This window comes from Triticum urartu, chromosome 5 (genome assembly GCF_003073215.2).
Source record: "Triticum urartu cultivar G1812 chromosome 5, Tu2.1, whole genome shotgun sequence".
Classification (NCBI taxonomy): Eukaryota; Viridiplantae; Streptophyta; class Magnoliopsida; order Poales; family Poaceae; genus Triticum; species Triticum urartu.
In genome coordinates this window covers 51,894,998-51,910,927 of record NC_053026.1, presented here as the reverse complement: position 1 = coordinate 51,910,927, position 15,930 = coordinate 51,894,998, and the positions used below count along the sequence as shown (strand labels likewise).

At 46.2% G+C, this 15,930-nt stretch overlaps 2 protein-coding genes, 1 long non-coding RNA gene and 1 other non-coding gene across 5 annotated transcripts; 3 read left to right on the top strand and 1 right to left on the bottom strand.

Annotated features, from left to right (window-relative positions):
- The first annotated feature begins 1,953 nt into the window (after positions 1-1,953).
- On the top strand, positions 1,954-2,056 carry LOC125511705. Its single transcript, XR_007285067.1, has one exon. It is a non-coding gene; the product is annotated as a U6 spliceosomal RNA (small nuclear RNA).
- Positions 2,057-2,837: 781 nt separating this feature from the next.
- LOC125555621 lies at positions 2,838-3,901 on the top strand. Of its 2 annotated transcripts, none has more exons than XR_007304780.1 (2): positions 2,838-3,208; positions 3,305-3,901. It is a non-coding gene; the product is annotated as an uncharacterized LOC125555621 (long non-coding RNA). The 2 variants fall into 2 exon arrangements; XR_007304779.1 differs by having other exon boundaries at positions 3,286-3,901.
- Positions 3,902-9,629: 5,728 nt separating this feature from the next.
- On the bottom strand, positions 9,630-10,423 carry LOC125555620. The gene has a single exon (XM_048718514.1). The coding sequence runs from the start codon at positions 10,230-10,232 to the stop codon at positions 9,828-9,830; it is 405 nt and encodes a 134-aa protein (XP_048574471.1). The 5' UTR covers positions 10,233-10,423; the 3' UTR covers positions 9,630-9,827.
- A 1,975-nt stretch (positions 10,424-12,398) lies between these two features.
- LOC125507842 (pentatricopeptide repeat-containing protein At4g02750-like) lies at positions 12,399-15,399 on the top strand. Its single transcript, XM_048672364.1, has 2 exons — positions 12,399-14,952; positions 15,035-15,399. The coding sequence occupies exon 1, from the start codon at positions 12,490-12,492 to the stop codon at positions 14,590-14,592; it is 2,103 nt and encodes a 700-aa protein (XP_048528321.1). The 5' UTR covers positions 12,399-12,489; the 3' UTR covers positions 14,593-14,952; positions 15,035-15,399.
- The last annotated feature ends 531 nt before the right edge of the window (positions 15,400-15,930 follow it).

Genomic DNA, 15,930 nt, shown 5'->3' with positions numbered 1-15,930 from the left:
CAGTCAATACCGGTTTTTTCTATGCCTTGCTTCCGCCTCCCACGAGGTTTATGTGAGAATATTACTTCCCTGATCAGACAGTTTTGGTGGGGGAGAAAGCAGGGAAAACGCAAGCTGAGCTGGGTAGCCTGGGACGAGATGACAAAGCCAAAGCATCTAGGCGGCCTCGGTTTCAGAGATCTAGAGATCTTCAATCTTGCCCTACTATCGAAGCAGGCATGGAGGATGCTACAAAACCCTACATCTTTGAGCACCCGCATCCTCAAGGAGGTCTACTTCCCTGATGTATCTCTTTTTGAAGCAAGTCTTGGGAATCATCTGTCACAAATTTGGCGGGCAATCCTAGATGGGCGATATATCATGGTGCAGGGACTTGTGAGAAGAATTGGAAATGGTGAAACCACGGACATCTGGCACGATAATTGGCTACCTCGCACACACATGAAGCGACCATTAACATCTCTGGTCCAACATCCTCCTCACAAAGTGTCTGAACTCATAAATAGCACCACTTGCTCGTGGAATGAACAACTAGTTCGGGCAACTTTTGTTCCAATCGATGCGGAAACTATTTTGCAGATTCCTCTCTGCACTAGACAGATTGAGGATTTTTGGGCATGGAGCGAGGACAGACGGGGCATTTTCTCTGTCAGAACTGCTTATCACATGATCCACCAGAAGAAACTAAGCAGAGAAGCCTGGTTATATGAGCAAGGGGGGTCGTCTCATTCACAAGCTGATAGTGAGATCTGGACTAAGCTATGGGGTTTTAATGTACCATCGAAGCTTAAGATGTTCCTATGGAGATTTGCGAAGAACACCACACCAACTGCGGCACTATTGCATCATCGGAACATGGAGGACACGCCAGCGTGCGTCCTTTGCGGAGCGGAAGACACCTGGAGACACGCTTTGCTAAACTGCACTGTATCCCGGAGTACCTGGGCTTTGTCATCTGAACATATCATCGATACATTAAGTAAGAATGAAGAGGATGACGCGAAGAGATGGCTCTCTGCCATGCACCAGGCGCTATCCTAGGAGAGTTTTACTACTCTCGTGGTCTCACTCTGGGCCTTGTGGGGAGCGCGCCGAAAGGCGATCCATGAGCAAATATATCAAAGTCCATTTCAGGTGCATGCGTTTATTCAGTCTTACATAAGGGAACTGGAAGCTATAAAATCTGCTAATACGAGGCGGGATGGCGATTCTATTCCCCGCCCGACAAGCTGGATTCCCCCACTAACAGGGCTGACAAAACTGAATGTAGACGCTGCAGTGGGGAGGGGAGGTAGACACGGCTCTGTTGCAGCAATATCAAGAGACTCTGCTGGCCTTTTTTCGGGAGCTTCGGCTGTGGTTTTTGCAGGCATTTCAGATCCGGCCACTCTTGAATGCATGGCGATCAGGGAGGCGTTGGCCCTTGCGGATGATCTGAATGTTTCAACTATACAAATGGCGTCCGACTCGAAGGTGGTGGTCGAGGACATCCGAGACAACAATCCTACAGCATATGGTGCGATCATACATGAAATAATAAAGCATAGATCAAATTTCCTTTTGTGTAATTTTTGCCACGAATTAGGAGCTCGAATATCGAAGCTCACAAGCTCACGAAGCATGCTTTATCCCTTTCGGCTGGCCGACATGTTTGGTTGGGTCAGCCGGACGGACTCTCTTTCGTCCATATAAACATTGTGACGTCGTAATAAAAGCTTCGGAGTTTGCCTCAAAAAAAATGTATGCGTAGGTATAAAAGGAATTTTCTCAAAAAAATAGGTATAAAAGGAAAACTGGACCAAATCAAGGTGTGGCAGCCGTGCCCAACGGAGTCCTCTGCCACTCGGGATGACCTCACCTACATTAGTATTTTTTGTTTATGTTATTAGTGTATGGATGTCTACTGACCCTAAATATATTTGGTTAAAATGTTTCCCTATGAAATTTCAATGAGTCCCTTCGGGGACATCCGATAAAATTGGAATGATACAGAGAAGATTAGCATGGCCCCTGCGCAAGGATGACACGCACAAATCGAGAAATGGTCCAAATTTTTTTGTGAATCAATCTGTGGTTGAGTTGGTTAGGTGGACAGTGGTATCCCCAACCCACCAGGGTTTAAATCCTGGTGCTCACATTATTCCTGGATTTATTTCAGGATTTCTGGCGATGCGCTTTTCAGTAGGAGGAGACGTTCCCGTCAACGACGAGGCGCCTACGATGACTTCATAAATCTCAAGATAATATGCCGGCTCAGTCTCTGAAGGTGCTCATAGAGATAGGGTGTGCGTGTGTGCGTTCATAGGGGTGAGTGTATGCGCGTGTATATGAGCGCTTGTGTCTGTACTGATGCTCAAAAAAAAATTTCTATGCTCTATAAGAAAGTTGGTCTGAAATATTTGAGTTCATATTTCTATTTTACAGGTTATTACTCGTATAATAGCATAGCTGATTCAGTTACATTAGTTCAAAACAAGTGTTTGTATCTACAGCAAGATAGCATTTTCACCTATATTCAAATAACTATACATAAATGCCATTAAGGATGATAAGCAAGATAGGTGCGCATCGGACTGCCTCAAGAAACGCGTCCAGGGCGTGTCCCAACCACTAGTATCAATAAATTGTGGAAACATAATAAAGTTTTCAGTGTTGAGAGAATTGAGCGTAGTTTGGATGGACTTGTTCCTTGTGGTGGAACCTGCCCACCCAGGTTCAAGTTGCAGACTTTTTTTTATGTGAAAACTGTAGAACAATTGTTCTATGATAAATATCTCTATTATTAAAAAGGGATCGGACGTGGTGATGGTTCGACCACCTCGTTCAATCCCCCCGCTTCATACAATCATCTCCTCCCTTCGTACGACATCCTCCCCGCATAAGAAAATAGGGCGAGAGAGAAAAAGAAACGGAGGAAAAATGAAAGGAAACCACGAGCACACAACCCCACGACCCCACGATCCAATCCCAGACGCCCTCGCCCCGAGAGGCCGAGAGAAATCTCCCCGCTTCAGGTTCCGCCCTGCGGTCTTCCCGTCGCCGTCGATTGTCTCTCGCCTCGTCCAGTCCATGGGCCTTTCGCCATGCCCGCGATGCGCCAGGGCCGGGATCAGTACAGCGCCTGCAGAGAGTGGTATGAGCGCAGCGCAGCCGACGCCTCCTCTCCACCCGCCGCTGGTGAGGACTCTGAGGATGGCTACCGATCACGGTTTGCGCCTTCCCTTGTCGTTCCTCCCATGACCTCCTCCCGTTTCTCACTGCCGCTCCTCCTTCTATGATGATCAGGTCTCTTTTCATCATACAGGCAAGGAGACCATCGATCGGAACCGGTGCACGACGTGTGGCATGCCATTAGAGAATAGTGAAGCAAGTCCATGGATGAAGAATCCTTAGCACCGGCCTATGTGGCAGCATTAAACAGTTCGTGTGAAGGGACTCATCATTGCTTCGACACTGATTCAGTAGGAATCACCAGTTCACCACCGCCGCCGCCGTTGAAAGCGTGTAGAAATAGTGTTTTTTTTCTGTTCTCCTCATTGGTGTTCCGGTCCCTTCCTATCGACTCATGCAGATTCCCGACATGTCCGTAGTTTTGTTTGTTCAGATGCAGGTTCTCTCCTAGGTTTGATGGTGCAGAAGCCAGCGGCATTGGCGCGCTGCAGCCTGCAGGTCATGGATGTGAAGAAGCAAGCACGAGGCCGGGCTGTCTAGCAGCAGGGCACTGTATTTCTCAATCCTAAATCCTGCTTTCCTTTCTTTATTTTTTGTCGCTTGATCTGGATTGGCGATTGGGATCAATTAGAAAATGTAGACCAATGTAGGAATTACTTTTGCTGTATATTGTTAATGTAGCAACTAAAACGAGTAAATTACGTGATGCATCTCATTTGGACGGAGAACATATTTATATTTGGAGGAAGAATACACATGAGAACAGAAAACATCTCTCCCTCTCACGGAGTAACAATATTTAAAGAGATGGTAGAAAGACGTCTTGCAGACATTTGAACAAACATGCATAAGCAAAACATTAAATTTCATGCAGATACAAACATCAGTTCTAAGCAACAGAAAAATATATGTTTTGGCGAGTTCCCAGTTTCCTACACGCCTAACATAGTTGCATATTTAAGTCGAAAGAGGGATGGACCTTCAACGTTGCCTTGTCAGGTTGTTTAGTTCCAACGAGGTCTAAATCCATTCCCCCGTCTTGTGTCGATTGCCTTCTTAATACTAATGTTTCCCCTTAGTGACATTATCTATTTGGTGTCTTTTTTTGTACAAAATTATGTCATGATGTTCATCCTGCTAAGCTGCAGGGGTAATAGTGCTTCCAGTATTTGTAATTTTGAATCACAGTCATGGATCAGATGGCTTAGTAATTAGTATGTGACAGAGGCTCTTTGCTCCAATCAATCAGTGGGAGATCAAATAGCTTAAGCTTTCCGTACACCGTGCAATGTAACTAGAATAGTAGTCTTAAAATAAAACGGACATCGTTATTGCGCCACGACCCGTGCATTACTGAAATGACCCATATGTCGGTACTAAAACCGGCTGATCTCGGGTAGGGGGTCCTGAACTGTGGATCTGAGAGCGGCGGGTAACAGGAGACTAGGGGGACGATGTTTACCCAGGTTCGGACCCTCTCGAAGAGGGAAAACCCTACGACCTGCTTTGATTGTATTGATGTGATAGGGTATCAAGTACATGATGATCTACCTCGAGATCGTATATTGTGTTCTAAACCTTAAGGCGAGTAATTGTTGTTGTGTCTCTAGGGACTAAACCCCTCGGTTTATATAGGCACCAAGGGTACCTGGGTTTACATATGGACGGTTACCAACTAGGAATAAGCATGCCGACTATTAGAGTTGTCCCTGAAGTATACATTAAGTCTTCAGTGGTGTCCATCTGGATCACGCTGGGTTCACAGCTTCGGCTATCCTCCAGGCAGTGATTGGTGGGCCTCAGTTCAGCCCATTGGTGGTAGATCCTATGGGCTAGTACCCCTAGTCCAGGACACCCTCACCATATATCATATAGAGAAAGAAAATGGATGTTATAAAACAGTTGAGGAACTGGTCACTAGTGCAGAAATGTCTGCGAGCGTCGTTCGTAAAACATAGTTAGTGGCGTTGTAGGCCAACCCCGCTAGTATGATGTCAGTGGTAAGGTGTAACCAATGGCGTCTGTTGCCGATGTCGATCGTATGACATCAGTGGTAAGGTGTCACCAGTTGCATCGGTTGCCGGCACCGCTAGTATGACAGTGGTAAGGTGTCACCAGTTGCATCGGTTGCCGGCACCGCTAGTATGACACCAGTGGTAAGGTGTCACCAATGGGGTCGCTTGCCGACGTCGTTAGTAGAATAACATTAGTGGCGTCGCGCCCAAAATACATGATAACCCACATGTATAAGGGATCGCAGTAATCTTTGAGGATAGTATTTCATCCAAATTTATTGATTCTACACAAGGGGAGCCAAAAAATATTTCTAAGTATTAGCAGTTGAGTACTAAGAGATATTAATGCCTCCTTTTAATAAGGAACCAGATCAAAGCATTAACACATGGTGAATACATGAACTTCTCGAATTACAATCATCCCCGGAGAGTATACCAAACAATTGTCACTATGGGGTCTACGGATCAGAATAATGACAAGTGCATATGACTAGCAGATAGGATCAAGAACTCAAATATATTCATGAAAACATAGAGGGTTCAGATTTGAAATCATGGCACTTGGGCCCTAGTGACAAGCATTAAGCATAGCAAAGTTATAGCAACATCAATCTCAGAACATAGTCGATACTATGGATCAAGCCCTAACAAATTGACTCAATTACATGATAAATCTCATCTAATTCCATCATCGTCCAGCAAGCCCATGAAGGAATTACTCACTCCGAATGGTGAGCATTATGAAATTGGTGATGAAGAAGGGTTGGTGATGATGATGGCGACGAATCTCCTTCTCCGAACCTCCGAATGGACTCTAGATCAGCCCTCCGGATGAAGACCAGGAGTTGGCGCCAGCTCTGTATCATAAAACACGATGAAACTTCTTCTCTTATTTTTTTTCTCGTGGAAAAGGAATGCATAGGCTTGAGATTAGGGTCAGCGGAGCCATGTGGGCCCCACAAGTGATCAGGGCGCGCCTGGGAGGAGGGGGTGGTCACACCCTGTTGCCTTGTGGGCAACTAGTGGCCCCCCTCCAGTCGATGTTCGCTCTAGTATTTTGTATATATTCCATAAAAAATCTCCACAAAGTTTTGTCCAATTCCAAGAACTTTTATTTCTGCACAAAAACAACACCATAGTATTTCTGCTAAAAACAGTGTCAGTCTGGGATAGTTTCATTCAAATCATGCAAATTAGAGTCCGAAACAAGAGCAAAAGTGTTTGGAAAAGTAGATATGACGGAGACGTATCACTGCCATGTGTGTTTGAAATCGGACCGTTGGACACATGTCAGTTATCCATTGACCCAGTGTCATTTCAGACATATCATGTCAGGTTGCCTCCTGGCTATAAATAGTACACCCCTCCACCATAAGTTGGTGGCTGCTTTGAGTTTGTGCACGACTTTTGTCATTTGAGAGCAACCCATCTCTAACGTCTTTGAGAGAGAAACCTTGTGATGACAAAACCCAAAACACCCAGAGCCCAAAGAGTTTTGATCATCACTAAAGTCATTCTATTCTGCGTGAACTAAAGTCATTGTGGATTGTCGGTGAATGAAGTCTGTGAAGGTTTGAAGTCTACCTTGAAGACTTACCTGAGTGATTGGACAAGACCTATGGGTTTTAGCTCAAGGGGAATAAGGTGAGATGTGGTCTTCTGAGTTCACTCTTAGCCTTCCTAACCAGACGTACAGTTGTCACAGGAACTAGAACTGGTCTAACAAATCATTTGTCTTCACCAAGCAACTGGTTTTATCACCTCACTCCTTTACTTAGTGTTTAGTTCGGGAAGACATTGCATATGCTCGTTTTGTTTGAAAACATGGTGTGAAGACATTCCCTCTGATTACATCTTTGTCTTCACACTATCTTCCTAAACTACTGTTTGTCTTCGCATCTCACTTCCATTGTTTGACATTCCAGCATGCCTTGTGTAGTTTATCTTCCACTATATCTTGTTTAGTTACTATTTCGCTTTCGCTTCTTTGAAGACATTGCCTGTCTTGAAGACTTTTGTAAGAATCGTCTATTCACCCCCCCTCTAGTCGATAACTAGCACTTTCACTTCCATGTCATCCTCTTTTGCTGGCCAATCTGAAGTGTTAAAACTCTCACTGCCTTCCCGAGTTAGATTTCTTGCGGCTGGGCTCATGCTTATGTTTTCTACCAAAGGCCCATCACTCTTCCTTCCTTCTCCAAGCGAGCGTTCTCCTTTCCCGACGATTCACCTTCAGATCGCCACCCCTTCCCGTCTTCTCCGACAATGATTTCCCTCGGAGGATCCTCTATCGTAGCCTCACGTTTTTTCCTTGGCAAACCCATCTCACTCTTCTCCATCTCCATTAAATCCCACTAATCAGTTGCAATTGAAACATATTAATATTATTCTCTTTCCATGCCGTGGTAATTGACGCAATTTGATCTCCCCTTTAAGTAGCTCCGCTATTGTGTTCCGTTCATCTGCACAACTATGTGCTTGCACCCCTGCTCAAGACTAACGGGTTTCTGCCTCGAATAGTCAACGACCTTGATGGGACGAACTAGAAGGCTTTGTTGTCTGACACCCATCACCTGGTGGTACGTTGCATCCCCTCCCTGTAATAGGTTCTCCCCGTCCTTGCAACCTCCTTCTCGCGGCGTCCGTTGATTTTGCCCCCACATATATGTGGTATATAATGAAGAGGATAGAGAAGATAGCCTACATGTCCAATTCTTAAATCATGTGATTTTCCTTATACATGGTGTGCCCCCAACAGAAAAAAAAATAGGTGCCCCTCAGCTGCAGCTATGTCATATATCCTTCGAAAGAATACATGCTATTATTTGCTACACTGGAACACATGAGATGTTAGGACGAATCTACTTAGATACATTTCGCCATTATCTTTCATGTTAGTATTCCATGTAATATTAATTTCATATTATTTTCCAATATTTTCAATAATGTGCTTCTAGCATGATGGCAAGTCCTCTGGATGTAAGGTTATAACCATGGTTCTAGCAAAAAGGTTCTCTCGCTGAGTGTGCAATTACGCCACCACGGATGGTGGAGCCAGCTTTCGGGTCGTTTCGTTGACATAGAAAGCAACGCCTTCGGGTTTCTTTCTAATGGCCGAGTTCTCTTTTTCACAATTTTCCAGTAAAAATGATTCTGCCTTTGTATACATATTCTATATTTTCACATTTGAGATGTAATTTTGTTTTCCATCCAGTGTTGGCATATCATCTACTCCCTCCGTTCGGAATTACTTGTCTTGGATATGGATGTGTCTAGAACTAAAATACGTCTAGATACATCTATTTCTGCGACAAATAATTCCGAACGGAGGGAGTAGTTCCTACAGTGCTGACTTCAACCGACTGAAACTCCGAGTTTTAATCCACTTAGGCCTCCTTTGGTTTAGAGGAATTTCATAGGAATTCTAGAGGATAGGATTTTTATAGGATTTTTTCCTTTAGAGCCTTTTGGTTCATAGGAATGGATTCCTATTCCTACATAGGATTGGTTCCTATCCTCCACATTTCATAGCAAAATAAAAAAGAGCCCAGACTCAATGAAAAAATTCCTTTGGTGTCAACCAAATGACATCTTGTTTCCTATTCCTACTCATAGGATCTCATTTCCTACAAGATTTCTATTCCTATAATAATCCTATCCTATGAACCAAAAGAGGCCAGTCCTAACTACTTCCTCTATAAGCTAATATAAGATCGATCATTTAGATCACTATTTTAGTGATTTGAGGCCTCTTTTGGTTCATAGGATAGGATTATCATAGGAATAGGAATCTTGTAGGAAATGAGATGACATGTATCTCAAATCCTATGAGTAGGAATAGGAAATAAGATGTCATTTGTTTGACACCAAAGGAATTTTTCCATTGAGTCTAGGCTCTTTTTTATTTTTCTATGAAATGTGAAGGATAGGAACTAATCCTATGTAGGAATAGGAATCCATTCCTATGAACCAAAGGGCTCTAAAGGAAAAAGTCCTATAAGAATTCTATCCTCTAAATTTTTTATGAAATTCCTCTAAACCAAAGGAGGCCTGAAAGATTCATATTAATCTATATCTTCTATATTTATATTATATTATTATACCAATATAAAAAGATTCAAAGGGGCAGATCCAACTGATCTCAGCCATCGAACTAAGTTAATCCAACAACCTAGACTGCTTCAATGGCGAGTGTTAAGCATGTTTAACATGCAATTATTATCATACCAAATATTGCATTAATCATATGATTAACACACAAATAATAACATATCTAATATCCGTGTGCAATTAATATATTGCCTAAATATTAACGTGGGTTGCACGTGCGCATTACTAGCCTATAGAGGAAGTACTTCTTTATTTTATACCTGCCTTGTAAAGAGTGGGGCCCAGCAAAACCGGGTGTGCTGAGCGAAACAAAAACAGAGACAACACAAGGGATGATGATCAGCCAAATTCAGGTTGACAACGAAAGTTCCAAATTACACCAGTGACTATCGAAAATCATCTCGATCGAAGGGAAGCACATGGGAAACTTAACCAGATAAATTAGTCACCAATAGCGAACCACACGTAGGAGCCGATCGAGTTGCCGCCGGGTCCTCACTCCTCACCGAGCGCCACACCAGATTCAGCAGCCTAAACAGCGACGACGGGAAGAAGCGCCAGGAGCAGCAGCGTGTAACGAGCGCTCGAGGCGGCGCAGCTCCGGCCGCTCCCGGCGGTGAAGAAGTAGTAGTAGCCGCTGGGCTTCCCTCCCTTGGCCTGCGGCTGCGGCACGGCCGGCGGAGATGGCTGAGTCGTCATAGAGCGCGGAGGCGACGGCGAGGAGTAGCCACTGCCGTCGCTGCCCGCCGCCGGCGGCGGCGGCGTGGTACACACCGTCGGGCACGTCCCGCACTTGCTGACGCACAGCACGTTCGTGTCCGGCGGTGACCCTCCCGCCGTCGATGTCTGGGCGTCCGCCATGGCAGCCTCGCCGTAGAAGGACACCATGATCGCAGGGACCAGCAGCGCGAGCCATAGTGACCGTCCCATCTCCATTGCTACTGTGGGGGTGTGTGTCAATTTTTTGCGTTTATCTGTGGGACTATCTTAAACACTTGCGCAGAGGTGGGTGGTATATAGGCAGTGCCAACCCAAACTGCAACTGTATAGACGAGCGCCGAGCTTGTAGCTCAAGCTCAGAGGGAATATGAGCTGCAGGGAAAGGTTGGTTGTAAAGGAAGATGCTCCTTAGCGGTGAAGGGTTGGAGATTCTCCCCCCACGGTCCATATCCAAAAATCGATGGCTCATACCCAATTAAAATAAAATATTAGAGAAGTTAGAGCATCATCTACAGCGGGCTCCTCAAATGCCCTTTGTATATATGAATGGACGGCCCTCTCACTGATTGGCTGTCATGTTGGACCAGACCAGACTCCTCAGACATCCATCCTTCTTTTCCCACGTTCGAGACGTCGCCGTCCTCCACCCTTGCTCCCCCATCCACGCCGTCGTAGATGTCGTCACTGAGTAATCCGTCCCCCACTGCCAGCATGAGTCTGTTCCAGTCATGTCTGTGGCGGTAAGCTGCAGGGCAAAGAACGTCGCCCTGAGAGAGCGTCGTGCCCGCCAGCACGAGCAGGATGCTGCGGCGAAGAAAGTTGCGGTCAAGGAGGTGGTCGAAATCGACGTGGATGTGTCCCCTCCGCTGCGGCCGGCCGCCCTGTGCCCATCCACCATGCTGCCAACAAGGAAGCCGCCATCCGCCTCACCCGCAACTGACAATGTTTCGATGTCTAAATGGGAAGTGATTCTGGATAGTTAGACGCCATAGACAAGACGTGAGTGATTCATCATGTTGGCCAGACACGCCCTGGAAGTTGAATTTTATTTTTGGCATGTTTGAATTGTTGAATTATGGTTTATTTTGCTTTGTTGAATTGGTGATGAATTTGTGTTATATGGTTGACGTGCATGGATTTTCATGGATTTGAGGATTTTGATATGAGGAGTGTGGTTGTCCGGCAAGTCATTTGAATGGTCGTCCGGTGCTGCCCATGGTGGTGCTTGGATGCATCCGTAGATGTTTAGGCCTCGTTCCGTTTGGAGGATTTCTATAGGAAAAACGTAGGAATAAGGATTCCATAGAAAAAATTTCTATAGATGCGTTCGGTTTGTAGGAAACGCGTACATGAATCTCATAGAAATACTATTCATTTCCTTTATTTTTGAAGGAATCTACACATCCACTCAAAGCTCATTTTGTGCGTAGGAACGAGGCAAAACAATTTCTTAGGATGGCAAGTGTCATCCTATCAAATTCCTATACTACTCATAATTCCTACATTTTGGTTTCCTCCAAACCGAATGAGGCCTTAGGAGGCGGATTTGAGAAATCTGGTTGTATATGTTCTTATATGCAGTTCTGCCCGCCATGTTTAAAAAAATATTTTGTGTATTGGGAAAAAACACTCACTCAATTGAAAAACGGATTTTTCGGTTCATGCCACTCCTGAACTGGAATATTCAAGGTCTGCCACTCAAACCTGATGAATTCGGTATATGTCGCTACCGCTTGAAGAAATTAGTTACATGCCCCTGTGTGTCGTCTATGCTTGTTGTCGTCACATTATCGTCTTATTTGTTCCATTTCCTTCCATCTGAGACCATCACTCGCCACGTCAACCGCAGCGATGAGGAGATCCAGTTGAGCTTATCTAAGTGAAGGAAACTCGGTTGAGCCCTTTATCCATGATGGACCCAACAAGGAGACTCGGTTGACCTTCATCCTCGCTGGGCCCACCAACAAGGCTTGATAGTGGCAACTTCCTAATTTGACGGGTAGAGCTCTTTTCTTCCCGCCACTTTCACTCACGCCCTTCCGCTGCTCCGTTGTCGCTGCCTCCATGGCCTCCATCCTCCCGGAGCTCATGCATGTGGTGTATTTTTTTTTCTTTGAAATTGACATGGAATAAATCATCTTCTAAGGTACTAGTGTAAAATAAATGTCTTACATTTTGAGACAGTGGGAGTAGAAACCTTGGATTTTTTAGCAGTCCTTGGAATTTTGTTGGTTATTCGATTTCCAGGCATGATTTTCCTCCAATGAATCTAAGCGCTTTACTTGGGCTGTAAAATCGATTTAAAATTTGCACAGGCCTATTAACGTCAGATCGGTTGGGCTTCCATAGTTTAAGTCGTAGTATTCGGCTGCCGGCCCAGTTTGTGCTCCAAGTCTGAAGTCTGAACCCGCTGCTCCCTTCCTCAGTGCAGTCAGTCGCACACCTTCGCCCGCCACCGCCGGCTAGCCACCTCATGGCCGCGGCCAAGGCCACCGGCGTGGCCGCGGCGGCGACCTCCGCAGTGTTCCGGAGCAACCAGGAGCTCACGCGCCTGGCGCGTTCGGGACAGCTGGCCGCGGCACGCCGCCTGTTCGATGAGATGCCCCACCGCAACACCGTCTCCTACAACGCCATGCTCTCCGCGCTCGCGCGCCACGGCCGCCTCGCGGACGCGCGACGCCTGTTCGACGAGATTCCCCGCCGCAATCTCGTCTCCTGGAACGCCATGATCGCGGCCTGCTCTGACCACGGCCGTGTAGCGGACGCCCGGGAGCTGTTCGACGCAATGCCTGCCCGGGACGACTTCTCCTGGACGTTGATGGTCTCCTGCTATGCACGCGCGGGCGAGCTCAAGCTTGCCAGGGAGACGCTCGATCGAATACCTGGGAAGAAGTGCACGGCATGCTACAATGCCATGATCTCTGGATACGCGAAGAATGGCAGGTTTGGTGACGCGGTGACGTTGCTGCGGGAAATGCCGGCCCCTGACATAGTTTCTTGGAACTCGGTGCTGGTCGGGTTGACCCGCAATGAGAAAATAGTTCGGGCGGCCCAGTTCTTTGACGAGATGCCGCAAAGGGACATGGTGTCCTGGAACTTGATGCTGGAGGGCTATGTGCGCGCTGGAGATCTCAATGCGGCTGCTGGCTTATTTGAGAGAGTTCCGTCACCTAATGTCATCTCTTGGGTCACCTTGCTCAATGGTTATTGCCGGGCAGGGAGGATTGGTGAGGCGAGAGAATTGTTCGACAGAATGCCTGAACGGAATGTGGTGTCTTGGAATGTGATGCTTGGTGGGTATTTGCGGCTTTCGCACATGGATGAGGCCTATAGATTGTTTTCAGAGATGCCAGATAAGAACTCAATTTCGTGGACGACAATGATAAGTGCATTAGTGCGTGCTGGGAAGCTCCAAGAAGCAAAGGATATGCTGAACAAGATGCCTTTTGATAGTTTTGCAGCGAAGACTGCACTGATGCATGGCTATCTGCAGAGCAAGATGATCGATGACGCACGCCACATCTTTGATGCACTTGAGGTCCGAGATGCGGTGTGCTGGAATACAATGATATCTGGCTATGTCCACTGTGGAATGCTTGACGAGGCCATGGTGTTGTTCCAGCAAATGCCAAACAAGGATATGGTTTCTTGGAACACCCTGATTGCTGGCTATGCCCAAGATGGTCAAATGCGCAAGGCAGTAGGTATATTCAGAAAGATGAATCAGAGGAATGCAGTATCGTGGAATTCAGTTATCTCCGGGTTTGTTCAGAATGGGCTCTGTTTCGAAGCACTCCAATATTTCCTGCTCATGAGAAGGGATGCAAAGATGGCTGATTGGTCTACATATGCGAGTTGTCTCAGCGCATGCGCGGACTTGGCTGCTTTGCAAGTCGGGAGGCAATTCCACAGTCTTCTTGTCAGGAGTGGGTATATCAGTGATTCCTTTGCTGGAAATTCCCTGATTTCTGCATATGCCAAGTGTGGACGGATCTTAGAAGCAAGACAAATATTTGATGAGATGGCAGGTCAGGACATTGTTTCATGGAATGCGCTCATTGATGGCTATGCTTCTAATGGTCGTGGGACCGAGGCTATTTCAGTTTTCCGAGAAATGGAAGCCAATGGTGTCCGACCCGACGAGGTCACATTTGTGGGTGTCTTGTCAGCCTGTAGTCATGCAGGATTAATTGACGAAGGATTGCGTTTCTTCAACTCGATGACAAAAGAATACTCATTACAGCCTGTGGCTGAACACTACGCTTGCATGGTGGATCTACTTGGAAGAGCTGGGAGACTGAGCGAAGCCTTTAAACTTGTTCAGGGAATGCAGATCCAGCCTAATGCTGGTGTATGGGGTGCATTGCTTGGAGCATGCCGGGTGCACAAGAACGACGAGCTCGCGCAGTTTGCAGCTGAGAAGTTATTCGAACTGGAACCTCGCAAGACCTCGAACTATGTTCTGCTGTCGAACATCAGCGCGGAGTCGGGCAAGTGGGATGCAGCTGAAAACATGAGGACCTTGATTAAAGAAAGGGGAGTGCATAAACCACCTGGTTTAGCTGGATCAACATAGAGAATTAGGCTCGCACCGTCTCTTGTAATGATCTGCATCAGACTCTTGCCTGCTAAATCCTGTCTGAGCGCCGGAATTGTCATGCCGGCGTTGATGCAGCGCATGTGCTTGAGGCAGTGAATCAGTGATACAGCACAGCTGTGGAGTGAGAACAGCAGGGTTCCTCGGAACTTAACTCGAGCTTGGTTCTTCTTCTCTGTTGAATTCCTGCTGAAGCTCCGTGTTACCACTCGACTATGGTGTTTACGACGCTTCCGTCAGAAGTCCTCAGCTCTGGACCATTGTGCTTAGCAGGCAGCGGTTGGTACCTTATTTCACTAGAAATGTAGAGTGGATTGCATGGTGCAGCAGTGCAGGCAGGTGATTCCGCAGTGACAGTATATGCTAAACCAGTGAGTTTTGACTTTACAATCTTACGCGTCATTCCATTTTGTTGATGCAGGGCTGATGAAAGTCTTAATTGGCCATGTTTAAATCTGTCATCTCCTGGAAAAGGATAGGAGGATCCCGTTGCAACGTTGATGCTACAAATCATAAATCTGATGAAGCCATACAGACTTAGCAACTCTAATGTCCCTGATTCTATTTGAGACCGGAACAACATTTAACTATTGCGTGTGAATAGTTGTAATTTCATATATCTTTTCGTAAATAGGACATTTACAACAAATTACATGCTCGCATAGGAGGCCTGGCGACCACGGGTGTACGTGCACAACGAGCTGAAGATCTGCAGGCTGTTGTCTGCCTGTCTTGGAGGTGTGACCACAAATAAGTTTTCAAGGGCATCTCCGATGCTGACCCAAACCGAGCACCGCATCTCAGTGATGCGGGAGTTGGTCATCCAACTGTAGTCACATATATTTCAAACCGGATTTCAACAAACCGAACGAATTACATGCAAACCAGGCGATTTTCGTCTAAACCGGAGAACCTTCATTACATTTTTGACATTTTTCAATAAAGAAAGCGGTCGAACGGGCGGGGCATTGAACGGACGTGTTAGATATATGTCCCGTCCTGTCCAGTAAACATCTCTCCGTCATTGAACATGCAAGGACACCGGGGATACGGTGCGGCCGGCGTCAGGGAGACGTCACATTTGCTCTGGGCCGGCATGAATGTGGGCAGCTGGCTTTAGGCGGGAAAGGACGCAGGCGAGGGAGAGGGTGTTGGAAATATGCCCTAGAGGCAATAATAAAATGGTTATTATTATATTTCTTTGTTCATGATAATTGTCTATTGTTCATGTTATAATTGTGTTATCCGAAAATCGTAATACATGTGTGAATACATAGACCACAACACGTCTCTAGTGAGCCTCTAGTTGACTAGCTC